The sequence below is a fragment of the Branchiostoma floridae genome, chromosome 3, assembly GCF_000003815.2.
Source record: "Branchiostoma floridae strain S238N-H82 chromosome 3, Bfl_VNyyK, whole genome shotgun sequence".
NCBI classification, from domain to species: domain Eukaryota; kingdom Metazoa; phylum Chordata; class Leptocardii; order Amphioxiformes; family Branchiostomatidae; genus Branchiostoma; species Branchiostoma floridae.
In genome coordinates this window covers 2,263,512-2,280,396 of record NC_049981.1, presented here as the reverse complement: position 1 = coordinate 2,280,396, position 16,885 = coordinate 2,263,512, and the positions used below count along the sequence as shown (strand labels likewise).

The 16,885-nt window shown below is 44.6% G+C and overlaps 1 protein-coding gene across 1 annotated transcript; it reads right to left on the bottom strand.

Annotated features, from left to right (window-relative positions):
• Nucleotides 1-6,832: 6,832 nt before the first annotated feature.
• On the bottom strand, nucleotides 6,833-16,056 carry LOC118412169. Its single transcript, XM_035814883.1, has 10 exons — nucleotides 14,974-16,056; nucleotides 14,162-14,380; nucleotides 13,156-13,376; nucleotides 12,528-12,719; nucleotides 12,006-12,140; nucleotides 11,241-11,567; nucleotides 10,629-10,888; nucleotides 9,479-10,330; nucleotides 8,741-8,885; nucleotides 6,833-8,620 (listed from the first exon to the last, which is right to left on the bottom strand). The coding sequence occupies exons 1-10, from the start codon at nucleotides 15,992-15,994 to the stop codon at nucleotides 8,531-8,533; spliced, it is 3,462 nt and encodes a 1,153-aa protein (XP_035670776.1). The 5' UTR covers nucleotides 15,995-16,056; the 3' UTR covers nucleotides 6,833-8,530.
• Nucleotides 16,057-16,885: the final 829 nt, after the last annotated feature.

The following is a 16,885-nucleotide window of genomic DNA, read 5'->3' as shown; positions in this document are numbered from 1 at the left end:
GCGGACATGTGACTCTGGGAGGGGTTCAATATCTTGCAGCCGGAAACTCCCAGGCGTTGAAATCCACCAGATCACCTGATATATGATCAATCAATGTAAGTGTAAAAACTCGCTGTTAGTAACCGCCATTATTGTGGACACTGATTCTTGGAGTAGGTCAAATGTTCCTGGAAGTTGCCAGCCACAATACCTTGCAGCCGGAATCCACTCAACAGATTATCAATGTGTGTAAACTCGCTGTTAGTAACAGCAATCGCAAACCTGTGACAAGAGGCCGATGTAATTGTAAAACTCGCTGTCAGTATAACCGCGCCATGATGAAACGGTCAAAGGTTCAAGCCCACAATGCGTTGCAGCCAAAGAACTCCAAAGAGAATTCAAATCACACAAACAGGGGAGGCAAACTTCTACTGTGATTTTACATTCAAACGTTCTACCAGTGACATGTCTATTTCCTGTTTTGGATTCTACATTGTTCCTACCTTAAAATAATGATAATGATAAAATTGCATATTTCAAGTTTTAAGCTCTGTTGGTGTATACATTACGAATGGTGAAAAGTTTTGCACTAAAAAGGTGAACTTTGTTACTAGTAACGGGGCAAAACACTATTCGAATTTTTGACTGTGTCGCATGCACTCTGAGTGCACGGAGTACGTTCGATTTATTCGATGGAAGCCCGACTTAGAACTCCATGTGATAACGTCTGCTTGGAAATTTTGAAAAACGCACCTCGTAGCGCTCTGGCTCTGGAACGTAGGCTGGCGCAATGCATGGTGGGTCGATGAGATCCAGGTAGATTCCGAGAATCCAGTGCATCGGGTTGGATCTCCGCCTGAAGGTGGCAAGATGGTCTGATGGTTAGGATTTCAATCGAGATCCAAAGGTTCTGGGTTCAAATCCCTAGCAGTCCCCAATATTGTGCCCTTACGAAAGTCATTATCATCATTTGCCATTCTCTATGAGGTGCAGCAAGTGAAGTTTGACTTCCAGTACAGTCTGTTATACATCGCTGTGAGAAGTTCCGGACCGTCTAGTCCAGTTTCTAACTCAATAATCTTCAATAAAGAAATTTCACCTCACATCTATTTCCTCACTCTAATCTGGAGAAAATTAGTATCTATCTTCGTTTAGGAACGTTCCTCAGATAGGACGTTAAATTGAGGTCTTGTGTTTGAGGAGAGTCACACCGCGAAAACTTAGAAGAACCCAGTACAGTTTTTGAAAAGATTAGGGACCCTTCCAGGTGTGAGCGGATCAAATACAACCCAGTCTTACGTAGCATGTACATATCACTTACTGGTATGTTACACCTTTTAAGGTTAAAAAAGTTATATTGACGGTTATGCGGAACAAAGAAACAAGGAAACAACCAACCAAAATAATACGTAGATGAAGGTTAGACATCCAGGTACTATGACCCTTCGGCCAGTAACGACCATGGTAAAATCCTAATTTATATCAGCCGTACAGCTTTGGCTATATATGGCTTAACTGCCCTACACGAGAAAGACCGTCTTTGCCACATAAAGTACATCTTGAAGCTGACTCAGGTCTGATGTAGAGGATTTTTTTCTCAAGATCTGCTCTTCTTCTGTTATAATATATAACACCATACGCAAGGTTAAAGTGATTCAAACAACTGTATAGAATTTTGAAAGCAAAATGGTATGTTACCAGAACTTATGTACACGTAAAGATGGTTGCTGTTTTTTCGGAACAAACAAACAAACAAACAATATGGTATGTTACCTGAGATCGGATCCTCGCGCGAACAGCATGACGAGCAGGCAACACATGTACGACAGCAGGGTGGGCAGGAGAAGGGCGATCCATGCGGTCGGATGTAGAACTGCAGTGGTGATGGTAGCCGCCAGGGTGAAGAGGAATGTCAGGAAGACGACCGTGAAGAGGCGGAAAGGGAAGGGGGTCAGCTCCTCTACTGGTGGCGCCTTCCTCGCCTTCTTCTCCGCGATGATGTTGTTGGTTTCCTCTGTGTTGAAAAAGAAAAAAAGAAATTAGAAAAGAACAAAAAACAGCAATAAAAGATGGAAGTCGGAATCCAACCGATCTCTATGTAACCTCCTTGAATCAACAAACCACGCCCCCACAAGATATTTGATACAAAATTTAAGTCACGTGTATAGTGGTGCGTATCTAAAACCGGGAACTGGAATTGGACTTATAAAAACGTTATACTAGTCAAATACTATTAAAATACACAAATTGTACAGTAGAATCACTAGATGTATTCTATTCACCTTGACCTGTACTTAGCTTGTTAGAAAGCGTAAAAAAACGTACAATAAAGGTCTTCATTCATTCATTAAAAATGACGTGTGTGCGCACGTGTGTGTGTGCAGGTGTGAAGGTGTGTACATGTGTGTGGGTTTGCATGTGTGTGTGTGTGCAGTGCCACCTTTGATCTTGGCGAGCAGGCATGTCTTCCCGATGCCCCTGCCGCCGTAGATGCCCACAGAAATCGGCATCTCCAGCCGCTCGTCCGTCAGGATCTCCGCAATGCTGGCCGCGTAGATCGTGTAGCCCAGGGGGTCACCTTGGTGTTCTACTTCCGGTTTGTCACTCCCGGCATCGTGAACCACATCCGGCAGATCAGGGCTCTTTGAACGTGACGAGCGCTTCTTTTTCGATCCCTTTGACGTTCCTGACGTAAGCGAAGAATGCATTTTATTCGTCGGCAAAGATTAGACATCCAAGTTGTAAGATACGCCAAATAGGAATTACTCAAGCAACTGGATATGGTTTTGGAAACGGCCAGATGTTTCAGGTAATATCTACTACCTTTCGTCTTTATAATGCCTTTTTAAGCCATACTCCTGTTGTACATTACTGTTGTACATTAGCCGTCGTTTCAGCTAAATGTCTTTTACGGTTTGCAGAGCGATAAGCTCGTTCACCATTTTGAGTACGCATGTGCAGAGACATGAATTGTGGGTAATATGTCAAAGGTGAAGGACACAGAGTTAAACAAAACACGTCTGGATATTGTTATGCAAGTCGAGACAATAGTCGACACGAGAACTGTTTGCAAGACAAGGCTAGGGTCTCAACTTTGACATATTACCCACAATTCCTACCTCTGCACATGCGTACTCCGAACGGTGAACATGCTCATATTGACTGGTTTTGGTACTGCATCTAGGTATCGCTGCTGAAGAATGAAGAATGTGGTCCCAACGTGACTTACTTTATACCCCCAAATACGTTTTATGAATTTTGCTATCAAGTGAATCACCACTTTTATTATTCACATGGTGGTCTTCTTTACTCTTCCACTAATTGTAAAACTATGCTAAACATTAGAGGAATTCAATTTGTCCCCGCTTTTCAGATATAGTAGAGATAAAAACAGATATGTTTAAGTTTTGTCTAGTTGCATTTGGAATATGATGAATTTTTCTACAGTGCTAAGATAGCATGAATACATCTAGAGAAGCAGCTTACTTTTGGTTGGCCGACCGGATAAGTTGTTTGGGCGCTGTCTCAGTGGTGGTACGTCCCCTGCATAGGCCACCTGGCACCGCATGGTGGCGCTGTCAATCAAACCAGTCTCTTCCGCGAAGTAGTCCTTTTGTCCAAAATGAATTGGCTCGATTTTTCTCGACTTGAAAACGTCGGATATTGTATGGTTTGATTCTTGTATGGCTTGTACTTTTGTGGTCGTTTTCTCAGACGTTGTCGTATGTTCCGGTGAAGATTTTCCCCCTGTTAGGTGCTCCGTTCCGTCCGAGCAACGTGCAGTTAGCTCAGTAGTGTTAATGGTCTCATCTTCTACCTGAAGGGTGGAAGTCTGGTCGCCCCCCTCCCCATTACATTGTCCCGTAGATTTGTCGTCTAACTCCCGTTGTAGTACGTTCCTGTGATTGTCTTCTCCCATGTTGTTAGACAGCTGCTGCCCCGCCGTGTGAGTGGTATCGGCCGATATTTTACCTCGTTCCCGAGTTTGTGTGTCGTCGCTCATTTCGTCAGTGGAGCCCTGCTCTCGTTCCCAGCCAACTCTGTTCTTCGGCATGGTTCTGGATGATAAAGGAAAAGCGCGTTAAAATGTCTATTTTTGTTTTTATTCGTGTACAATGTTGTGTATCAGTGTCGTATTAGAGTGATACTTAGGGTGTCCAAGAATCCAGAGGTCTGTCCCCAAACCCAGAGGTTCGAACCCTTGACATGCCACCGATGGTGTCACATTTTACGTGACTTTCCTCACTCCACCCAGGTGTAATAATGGGTACCTGACTTCGGTTGGGGAGGGAAAATGGTAGCATAAGTTTATGCCTATAAGGAGATTTAGAGGGGTGGGCTCTGCCTTCCAATACCGTGCCTAGACACTATGGATAACAACCTACTTCACAACTGGCCGTAAAAGTCAATGGCACTACCTATCATTGTTAAAAACTTCTACTATGTCATCTTTAAAAAAATCCCTCCACACCTGTTGTACGGGGTCATTAAACCTCTTATAACCTTAAGGGCGTTGCCTCACTTGGCACATGCAGGTGTATACACAGTTCAGGTGTATCAAACCGTTCTGACCCTTTGCTCACCTTATAGGGTGCGGTTACCGTCTCTATGGAGACAGGTTCGGGTGACAGGAGCTTAATGGTGTTCTGTTCAAAACAGACATGTTTCACTGCCTGTGCTATAAGTACAATGTAAACATTACGGCAAAAGCGTTGTCTACAGTCAGAAAATAAATTTCTGCTTGAATAATTGATTGGGTTTCAATGTTGAAATTTTGGACTTAATGTCAAATTGATATGCGACTAATTTCAACCATACCCTTAATGTAAAGGAATATGTTTGTATGCTTAGAGAAGTCGTTCTACCTTGTACAGACATGTACCACCTTTGAGTCAGGCCGTCAAGAAACGTATTACTAGTCTCCAAGCAGACCCTACGGTGCCTTAGAAATAGTATCAAAGCTGGCCAGGGACTTGGTATAGGGGCACGGTGCCCGTTTAATTCCCTTAGCCGGCTATCTCCCTTTGGACGGCTATACTCCTTTGCCAGCTTTGATACTATCTCTAAGGCACCGTTGGGTCTGCTTGGAGACTACAAGAAACGAAGAACACTGCAGGAGAGTATTCAGGACTGCAGGACAACATTCTGATGTTTTAGGGACTCCAATCGATAAAGATTTAACGGTCAGCGAAAAAACAACGGTAACTTACGACAAGGCCTACGTTGGAGTTATAGTGAGTGTGTGAGAGAGGTAGTGAGAGTGAGTGTGTAAATGTGTGAGTGAGAGTGAGTGCGTGAGTGGGTGACTGAATGAGAGAGTGAGGGAGGGAGTTTGTGTGTGAGGGAGGGAGTGAACGAGTGTGTCAAAGTGCGAGAGTGAGTGAATTGATGAATGTGAGAGTGATTGAGTATTAATTCATTTTGTGAATAGTGAGTGGTATTAGTTAGGGTGTATTTCTGAGTGAGAGAATGAAAGGTGTGATTAACTGAGTAAGTGAGTGACAGTGGGTGACTAAGTGAGTGATTGAATGAGTGTGTGGATGAGTAAGTGAGTGAGTGAGTGAGCGAGTTAGTGAAAGTGATCAATTGAAAGTTTTGCCTTGTCACGTAAGTCGACAGAAAAGTTCTTTGTGCGACACGAAGACATATTTACAGTCACAAAAGCTTGTAAGCCCTCATTTGTTCACTACTATTGAATATTTTGTCAGTTACTGTAAGCGTAACGCACCGCCCAACCCTGTTAGCTTACTCGCGATACTGTAACGACGGTGAAGATGTGTGTGTGTGTGGGGGGGGGGGGGGGGCTTGGGGCAAACAACTTTCGTCTAAAGTTATGTTTCTGAGTTCCAAACCATGGGGAAGTCCAACGTCTCTAGTACTGTGACTCCAATTGTAACATCCTACAAGCATAGACAGATCCTGTACTTACCTGTTGGCCTAGAGTAGTGTGTAGAAAGACTTCTTCCGATGTTGAGTTCTGGCTCGGTCCGTCGCCAATGGAGGGGTTACGTACACAGAAACATGACCACCATTGTTATGTACCCTGCTGTCACGTTACATACGGATTGATAAATGACTGGGATGAAACAGATATGGTAACACTATCGCCCTGGTGGACCGTCGGCTTTGTGTTTTAGAGTCGCGCGCAGCTCATGCCTTGGTCACATTTCCAAATCTACACCAGAAGGAAACTTCAATCAAAAGGTAGAAAAACAGTCGTCATCTTGTACTTTTCATTACTGCAAAAAGCCAGGTAAGGCCGTAGTTTGGAAATGTCCCCTAAGCGTAAAACAAAGGCTTTAACCATAAAGTTTACAGATGAAGTCGTCGCGCCGGAAACTACGTCATCACACCGGAAACACCCCGATGAGATTGACGTCCTCATTGCTCTAGGAACTCCGTCAAAATACGCCCTGGACCGGGACTGTTATACTATAAATAAACGGTTAAACAGATATTTAGGAACATGTGTTATTTTTCAAGGACTTAAAGAAGTGTTGTTTGTTTGTTTGTTTGAACCTTTGTTTATTTGTTTGACATATATTTTCTGTTTGTTTGTTTGTTTGTTTGAACCTATATTTTCTGTAGGAATGTCATCAAAGTTGAAAAACGTTTACGAACACTCCTGAGACAGGAATGCTCTGGCAATTGCACAACTCAAATGAAGACTAACTGCAGCTAAAAACATTTTGGAAAAACTAATGAAACACTTTTCTGTAAGGAAGTATTTGTCCAAACTACCATCTTGCAGACTTTTTGTCAAGTTTGAATTGTCTTTTTGTTCTATAATTTGCTAGTCAGGCTACCTGGTTAGGTAAGGAAACAGCAACAAGATAAAGACACAGGCCCACGATTATTCTTTTATCCAGTTTTTATTTCATATAAATGTTGGCAAATTATCATGGCACATTGGATGTTCCTACATGGCGTCACAGCCGCTATTTTGGCTGGTTAAACCCAGAGGATTGTACAATTTGCATTTATGTTGCATTTACGTGTCTTTTCTTTTTTGTTTTATTTGTGATGCATAAACCGGCTCATGCCACAACAAACCAGGCTTGAACTAAACGCCACAAGCTGCATATCCTAACAGATTTATTTGATCCACTCGCACCGATCCTGCGAGGAGCACCGTTACTCCTTTCGATAACTGTGTTTGGTTCTTAAAGGCAACCTAAGCAATATTACATTGTTAAAAGTGGAAATATTCTGAATAAGGCAGTCTGTATGATATTGACATCTAATGCACTATTTTAGCACATTTACATCATTATTTCATAAATTGAGCTGTTAAAAATGTCGCGGGAAGAAGTTGCACAAGGATTCCAGATCAAGTCCTTATTTTTGGGGGGTACAATAATAAGGAATATCTTGTCTCTGGGCCGTTTTTAACCGCTCAAAGTATGAAATAAAGATGTAAATGTGAGAATACAGTGCAGTAGATGTCAATATCATACAGATTGCCATATTCAGAACAATTCCATTTTGACGCTGTAATATTGCTTAGGTTGCCTTTAAGCAACGCGCCCGAGGTGTGCCTCTCCTCAAACACGGGACCTCCATTTAACTTCTTATCTGAAGGATGTCCCCAACCGAAGCTATGCATTCATTTTCAGCTGATAACAAGGACATTCGTGAAAAGTTCCTTTTTAATTGCTCAGTGTTGGAGCATGTCATGGGACTCAAACCCGGGATATATGGGTTCTGGACCAAACACCGTACCGATTAGCTAGGGCACATCTAAATCTACCTCCGGGTTTAATCGCCCAGCATGGCGGACAATGCTTACATCACAGTCACGTGAGCGCCAACATCGTTCAGAACACAATAGATTCTTGGTTATGCACTAGGTATGAGTATAATAACCTTTACATGTCTTTAAACAACTATTTCTTTAAGTCTGTTGTTTTTAGAATGTTTGTTTCTTTGGCTTCAACAGATATGTTCGTCCTAACCACCTTTGGCAATTGCAAGATATGAAATTGCTAAAATGTAACTGAAAATAAAATGTATCATTACAACTTGGGTAATAATAAAGACGTTCAAGAACAACTAGTGGCCAATTGTCACCTTATCTCACGATAAAGAATGTACAGAAAATGTTTTGGAACAAAATAATAAGACTAAGAGGGAACTGCATCCGCCAAAATTATGCTTGAATATTGTCTGGCTGGATGTCTTGCCTTCAGGAACGTATCCGTCATTTTACTTCGAAGAAGTACACTTTAAGAGAGACCTCTTGCGGAGCCCATCCTTACTGTATATATGAAGACCTAGCCTGACTAAAATCGCTCCCCTAGCGGTCGGCCCTACAATGGCCGCCGCAAATCCAGCCAGCGAGAGCTTGTGTAAACACAGCGTATATGAAAACTCTGGTGTATTATGAAATGAATTGATGAAATAACATTTATCTGTAATTCAGAACTGACTGTGAATGTATAAAAGAGGAATCACCACAAAATCATTTGATTCCAACACATGCTCAGTACGACCGGTCTTTGAGACCACACTCCTTTTGCAGCAAAAGGGAGACCCCTAGCGGATCCTGTCATTACTGCACGAAGAGTTCTCTGGCTGTTGCGATCCTCCGCTGGATGGAATAGTCCAAGTTGATGGTGCAGGGGAGCAGGTTCATCAGGTCCTGAAACAAAACAAAAATGATTTCACTTACTTCGAGATAAACCACAAAGGGGAATCATGATCAACCTCCATAGTACGGGGGTAGTTTCCCTCATGCGGCATTTTGGAGAACTGCACGTACCTTCACGGTAAACTTGGACTCAGTCAGCAGCAATTCGAACATCTCCGGGTCTCCGTCAAGGTTGTTGAGTCGCCGGAAACCCTCCGGGTCCACCTGCGCCATTTCCGGTTTCACCTTGTCGAACACGTAATCCAGTGCGGTGTCACTACGGAAGAAACAAAAATGAAAGGTCTAAAACATACGTGAAATATTGCGTAATTATTTGAATTTCTTGACGTTACACCCCCTATCCATCACAGATGTTAGTGATCCTCCCCGTCCTATCTTCCCTGACTCAATCCCAGCTTTCCTCCCACGAAAAGGTAGGTGGCGTCGGGCGTGGCGTAACTGGTAGAGCTTTCGGCTCGGAATCTATAGGTCCTGAGTTCGATTCCCACCGTGCCCCCGACGTTGTGCCCTTGGGAAAGGCACTTTACACGACTTTCCTTCTGTCTGTACCGTGTATGTGGCATTGTTAATATAAGTTACAAAAACTTGAGTGCAGTGCCACATCGTCCTCGTCTGTCCAAAAGCAAATAAAAAAAAAAAAAGGTTATTCCTAGCGGACGGTTTGGACTGTACCACAATAGTTTCAGAAATGGGGTGTCGGCATGTAATGCTACTGTGCCTACATTGCTGCTAGGTATAAAAAAGGGGAAAAAATGTAGTCAAATCACAATTCTTGAGGGACGACAAAGGATACACACACTTATTCTCTAAAGATTGCATTTTTGCTGATGACGTCGAAAAACTACTCACTTGCTAATCTCATCCTTCCCCTCTTCACACAATCTAGAGCTCTGCCCATCCCGTCCGGCTGCCTGATGGCAACGTCGCCTTATTCGGTCCTTTTGCTGACAATCCTCGACGTACTGCAGTACCCAGCTTATCCGGTAGGGCCACTGCTCCACCAAAATTACCCAAGACGCCACCTGACGAGGCGTGATGCACTGCAGCAGCTGCCTGTGCCTGAGAACCTTCACAGTCATGCGCAGTATGTGGTACAAGCTAGTGATGTGGAGAGCGTTGCCATGGATATACGGCATGATGTCATTGTCTGCGTTGCCATCGTCGTCATCCAATGCCTGTATGACGTCACCTAAATAGTCTTTATTACTTTCAGACACGACGTCTTGCCTGAAGTTGTTCAGGACTTCGTGAGTGCTAACCTGTGTCTCAAGCGCTGCCTTAAACATTCTCTCTGCCGCGTCTACTTCATCTAATTGCTGTGTTGTCGATAACAGTGGAGCGGTGGGACCCTCCTGGGTGTCGCCATATTGGTTTGGAACGTCCTTGTTACCGCCATCTTGTTTCCAAACGCCTTGGTGGCTGCCATCTTGGTTTTCAAGACCAAAGGGTGCATCCGGCAGAGCCGTCCACAGCGAAGGTCTGCCCTTGGTTGAAGTCTGTCCCAGGGAATCCTTCAGCAGTATCTGGCGTGCCTTGGTACCTGCCTTGAAGGAGATTCGGCCGGTCTTGACAGACACGAACTTTCGGACAAGGATGCCACTCTTGCCTTCCACAACCGTGTAGAGCAACTTTCGTCTGTCGGCCACGCTCGGCTCAGGCAGGCACACCGGGAACTGGACAATCCTCTTCAGATACTCGTACCTATTAACACGTGAACAACTCGTGAACACTGAGAACTGGACAATCCTCTTCAGATACCTCAAACAGCACGACAACAACACGTGGGCAACACGTGAACACTAAAACACTGGGAATCCTACAAGATATTCCTGGAGTAAATTCTCCTTGGTCTCTTTACTCACGCCTATCAACACAAAAACAACACACAACAGGCAAACGTCTACCTGTTCTTAAAAGAACTAAACAATGGATAAACGTCGGTTACACGACTGGTAAACAACATATACGTAAATAACAAATAAAAACTTTGGTTACGTACCCGCTGGAGTTGTTCGTGATGGTGTCCGTCAGACGGCTCTCCAGACAGTTCACGATGATCTTCGGGTCCATGGCCACGATGGAGATGATGTTGCTCTCCTCATCAGACAGCAGGATGTTCATGGCCTCCAACACGCCCACCACGCGGTCGCCAGGGCAACAGTCCAGGTCATCCACCACGATGATGACGCGGTATTGGATTCCCATCACGCGTTCCAGGAACCTCAGGAGTGACGTCACTGTCTGAACCTCCGACTTCACCTGGAAAAAATGCACAACGCATTAACATGTATCCTTATAGTTCAATTAGAAAATATGTCTAAGTTTAAAAAGATGAACTATCTTTACTCCACGAGAAAAGAAGAATACGCAAAGGGATAAAAATCAGTGATATCTAAACTCACTAAATGCTTCATTTTCATCAAACGGCAAAAGAATACGAATCTGTACTGCGGCCTTTTTCATATTCAAATAACCAATTTAGACACGTGACTTATAAATACATGGCATCAGCAGTTGGCCAGAGGGCGTTACAAACTTTCTGGCACCTTTGACCAACTGTTAATGCCACGTGATTGCAGAGGTTCAAACAAGAAACAAAACAAAACAAAACCTCAGACATGAACCCCAGTTGCTCTGCGAAGTCCGGCTTCTTCATCTGCGCGTCCAGCTTCTCCTTCTGGGACTTGGCCATGTTCTTGACCATGTCGACTCCCTTTCTAAGATGCACGACGATCCCGAGACCGAGGAAGCCGGTGATGCTGCCGATGATGGCTTTGATCTGCGGGCCCTGCATGAACTTGTCCAGCTCTGCCGCGCCTCCGGAGAACACGAGAATCAGGACGATCACTACCAGGATGACGACACCCACAGCGGACAGTAGGAGTTTAAACCACGCTCGTCTGAACAGGGCCTTTTTCTTGCCTCCATTCAACTGACCCTGTGAGTTAGGGTTGGTACTAGTTATTACAAAACTAACTTAAGCTAACGAAAATGCAATGTATGCAAAAACCTGCCGTACACCATCAGTAGGAGACTGTAAAATGATTATGACACATGATCAAGCGAATAATGAATATTTTACTGATGAAATCAAGCGAGAAATGAGTCAAACATGGTTAGAATGAATGAATGAATGAATGAATGAATGAATGAATGAATGAATGAATGAATGGATGAATGAATGAATGAATGAATTCTATTTACATGTCATGCGTTAAGACGCCCAGCCCGCGTGGGCTTATAAGACACGAAGCAACATAACGTGGTTAGAAGTCGGTATCGGCCCCCGTCAAACTGGTCTAAACATAGCCGTTTCCCACCGTAATTCAACTGCCCTCAAACATTTCAGTATACAAATGAAGTCACGTAAACTGACCTGGATGACCCGGAAGAACCTTGTTGGCCTGCTTCCGACCTTTCCCTCGATGGCGTCACACAGAGTGGTGACGATGCCGGCCCACAATACCTTGCAGCCGGAGAACTCCCAGGCGTTGAAGTGAACCCAAATCACCTGGCGGGCGATAAAAAAGAATGCAGACGATACGTTGATGGAGGTTAGGCAGTCAGGAAAGAAACTAACTGAGATAACAACTACTCAGACAATTGGATAGCCTGAAGAGTAGCACGGTCGACGTCATTACAATAGGGTACCTTGGAACACCTTGGAACAGTCTACAGCTTCCCGCAGCATCTATTACGTCATGTCACTATGGCTTCGGTGTTCCGCCATGTTGGGGAGGGGGTGTATGTTGAGCATTATAGACATGGTGATGTATAGAGGTCATTCTTGCTTACATTGTAATGTTGTCACCTGGTGTGCTGTATTTTTTCCGTCATATTGGGGAGGGGGGTCTATATTGAGCGCTGGGGACATGGTGAAAAGCAGGGTAGTCCTAACCTCATACTGTAGGTTGTTGTGCTGTGGTTTTTCTTCCATGTTCGGCGGCTTCACCCATTCCAAGTAGATACCGACCATCCAGTGCATGGGGTTAGACTTCTGCAGGAGGGAGACTCTCTCTGTACAGAATCCTAGGATCTGCCTCCTGAACCCGTACAGCAATGTAGCCACCAACAAGATAAACGCCGTCACCTGACAATAACAATAACAGTTGTTATAGTCCCACTCCGTTATTTTGCTTTGTGTGTACTACACATCTGAATGTGGTTGCTCTAATAGTAGCGCTAAATTCTACATAAACCTGATAACCGTTGTGTCAAGCATCAAATAGCAAAAGCAACATTTATCTCCAGAACTCTCCGAATTTATTGTATATGCCGATTTGTTTCTTTTAAGAATCCGATTTCTAATGTGAATCCAATTTTTAATGTGTATGGTCACATGAATACTGCTGTTTAGTAGACTATTGACTTCAATGTGTTAGGTTAGATGAATCAGTTGTTAGTAGACACTTTGTGAGTGTAGTTCAGCCCGTTTGGGCTGCGAAGCACCATACGTAAACTATACTTGAATATTTATAGCTACTGGTAAATCCCGATGTTCGTGCAGTGTTTATGTCTGAACTGACCGTGCCGACGAGGAACACGACCCACACACGGTCGAAGTGGAAGGCGCAGGCGACCGTCGCTGCCAAACTCAGCAGGAACAGGGCCAGCAGGACGGAGAACAGGGCGGTCGGGAACCTGGTTTTCTGTTCGCGGCTCTTGTTCTGTTCAAGGCCGTCCACCTCTCCTTCCACGTACCTTTCGTGTTCCCGTCTCTTCTTCCCGATGATTTCGTCCACCATCTCTGCAACAGGTGAAGAAAGCAAGTTGGGAAAAATTACCGTTTTGTCTTTATTACAACAGGTAGGATTCCGCTGCATCACTATGAAGTCTAAACACAACCTTAAATTGGGCCTGGCCCTGGACCTATATGTGCCATTAATGCACACACGGAGTTACCATCATGATGTCTCCTTTTTTCTCACAGTTCATACACGCCAGAGTACATGCAAATTTGCATTTGGATATATAATCTTGCCTACCTTGTGTACATGTATGCCTTAGCCATATATCCTTTCATTTGACCAAGCAGATACGTCTTGCCCATGCCTCATGATCCACCGCATATGCCCACGTACATACTGACGTGTGCATGTGGATATATCACTAGATACGCCTTGCCCACCCGACCTATATGCCCATGTGTATGTATATAGACGTCAAACGCGATGGAAGACGAAACACATTTTATGTCAAACTGCTCTTTCTACGATCACGAAAGAAAAGAGCTGTTTGAAGAGGCCACCGAATTCCACCCAAACTTCTTTACATTCACTGACAAAAAGAAAACAATTCTTCTAACATCACAAAACCCACACATAATAGAAAAGGTGGGATCTTTCGTCCTCCACTGTCTTCGAAAAAGGAGTTGAACCCAATAACCCAGGATCTAGAGTTACCTTTTACTGGTTTTAGACTAGAGTAGACACTTATGATATTGTTTTTACACTGTATAAATCATATTACCTGCAATTAACCAACGGGCAAGAATTTGAAATAAACTTTACCATTTATATGGATATATCCTACCTTTCATCTTGCCGAGCAGATACGTCTTGCCCATGCCCCATCCGCCGTATATGCCCACCGTGAGCGGCATCTCGGTCATCTCGTCCGTGACGATCTCGGCGATGCTGCGGGCGTAGATGTCGTACCCAAGCGGGTCTCCGGTCCGCGCGGCGCTCGGCAGGTGGGTGTCCCATCGCAGCGGAGAGAGCGCCTGGCTAGAACCGCTAGATAGTGGCGTTTCTGTAGACATAGTGACGGATGACTAACGCAAGACCTCCATCAATGTCAACCGGTACCAATGTTTTATTCAGTAAGGCTCTCGCGGGCAACACACATCCGAAATTCGACCTTATTACACAGGATTTACCATAACCACATAAATCACATAAAAACAATGGCCGCATACAAGCAATGCCTTTTTACACTCAGCTTCATAGCATAAATAATTGAAATCGACATATTGGAAAACAACAGCGGCAACCTTGCTATCGTAATTGTGATTAATATTTGTTTTCCAAATGAACAATGATTAATAAAGCTTAAACCAAAGGCAAAACGAAAGAGTTTTCGGTCAAAATTACGGCCTTCTTTGTGTTGCATTGACCAACTATATCTAACCTCCAGAAACGTGACGTCAATGATAGGCCAAAGGTGTTTAAAAGTTTGTATCGCCCGCCGTTGATGTCAGAAGAGTGGGTCAGCACAAGCTGAGGAAGGTTTGATTGACAAATTGTGGTCAGATATCAGCTCCCTTGCTTTTGGATGGACAGATTGAAGCTTTGATCATAACTTGACTTTCATGGGCTTAAAAGTCGATATTACAAGTGATGTACCTGTTACTGGTATCTCATTGATGACCTCTTGGAAGTCTGCGATGACGTTAGAAATGCTGATTGGTTCCGTATCTCCACTTCCGGTTGGTGTAGAGGTGAACCGTACCCCGGGACTTCCAGCACTGGTAGGTTCCTCCATGATTATTTCCTTTGGCTCATCATTAATGACTCGTGCCCCGGGAACTTCATGGCTACTACCGTCTCGTTCCCCGGGCCTTCCTGGCTTGGCTCTGTCCTTGCTGAGCCGCTCGGCGATACCGACTTCATCTGGCATTTCAGTCCCAATCAGCTCCTTGGGATGGCTAGAAATCACTACTTCATCAGGCATTTCGATACTCACCCGTTCCCCATGGTTAGAGAGTCCCTCGGGCCAGAAATGATCCACATGTTCCTGGAGATACTCACCATTGGCTACTCTTTCGGTACATTTGGCGCTCAAGCGTTCCTCGGGCAGTCCGATTTTGACTGGCCCAGCGGTCCGCTTGGAGTTCGGTTCGACGCGTGCAGGGGTGTGATACGGAGGGGTCAGGCTGCTACTAGAGCTGCTGCTCCCCTCCAACAGTTCTATCGGCTTGTTGTATGTTTTCCTGTGTACCGGGGGTGCAGGGAGGCGCACGTCCGCTAGGTGGTACCCGTTCTCAGTGACTACCCGCTGGTCCGTCTCTGACGACTTTTCCGGCTCGTCGTCATCCCAGACCAATGAGGAGCGCGCAGACGACCATTGGTCCGGAGATTTGGGCATGGCCCCTCGCTCCCAGGTGTCCACCGCCACGCTCGCCGCATCAAGAGCTAATCTCTCAGCGCTCCCGGCATTCTCTCGTTCCCCGTCAGTTCCGCTTCCGTAATAACCTCGTTCCCTGTCTGTTCCGGTCCCATTTTCTGCCAACTTTTTGATCCTCGTTTTCAGGTCTTCTTCGGAGCTGCTCGACTCGTTCCTAATCTCCTCACCATCTACAGAAGATAGTTTCTTGTAGCGGATAATTTTCCCTTTCCAAGGCTCTGGCTCCGGGCTGGCCATCATGTCGTTTTTCTTGGTGAATAAAGATGCATTTCAAATGAAGACTACTAGTATCTGTTCTTAGTCCTCCTGAAACGGGAAAAATGTACTGTTTAATTGCAAGACACAAAGCGACTTTGGCAATATAGCTTTTACCGCCTTCTTAGATAAATGAATACAATTGTCAATCAATCAGTTTTTGGGTAGGATAATTATTCTTAGAAGGGAAAGAAGGAAAACAGAGGGGATTGCGTAGGACGGAAGGAATTGGAAGAGATTTCCGCATGCAATTTTTAGCGAATACTCCATCGTTAATTCTGAGCCGCATTGATGTAATGCGGGAAACGTTAAAGCCAATACGGAAATCGTCCGGAATGTGTTGTTATGGGCCTTCGTAGACTTCAAAGTTAATCCGCTTTGACATCAGGATGGGGAGAGTTAAAGTAGACGGCAGCTGTAATGAGGTTCCGCAGAAGCTGTGGAAAGTGTAGCTTTGCTAATTGGGCCTTCGTAGATTTCAGAGTCTGACCTACTTTGATCACCCAGCTTACACTGGCAGGGGGTTAAGAGTGGAGTGTGTAGTTATGGGCCTTCGTAGTTTTCTGACACACTAATCTTCGCTGGGTAGCCTCCATTAATCTCCAAGCAGATCCTACGGTGCCATAAGATAGTATCAAAGCTGGCCAAGGAGTGTAGCCGACCAAGGGAGTCAAACGGGCACGGGAAGTTTGATACTATACATTACGCACCGTGGATCTGGTTCGAGATTTGCCTCCATCAAGTCCGTACGTGTTCCGTTTTATTTGGATAAGGTAAAATTGCGTCATAAGAAGCTTAAGCCATTTTTTCGGTTCAATAACCCGGCTGCACAACGATGGGTCAAAGTATAAAGCAACTTCTTCTTCGCAAACTTTA

Coding starts and splice junctions, on each gene's coding strand:
- LOC118412169 (XM_035814883.1), bottom strand. CDS start 15,994: ATGATGGCCAGCCCGGAGCCAGAGCCTTGGAAAGGGAAAATTATCCGC. Junction 12,720..13,155: donor TCGTGTTCCTCGTCGGCACG/GTCAGTTCAGAC, acceptor TGTTATTGTCAG/GTGACGGCGTTTATCTTGTT. Junction 8,621..8,740: donor AGTCCAAGTTTACCGTGAAG/GTACGTGCAGTT, acceptor GTTTTGTTTCAG/GACCTGATGAACCTGCTCCC.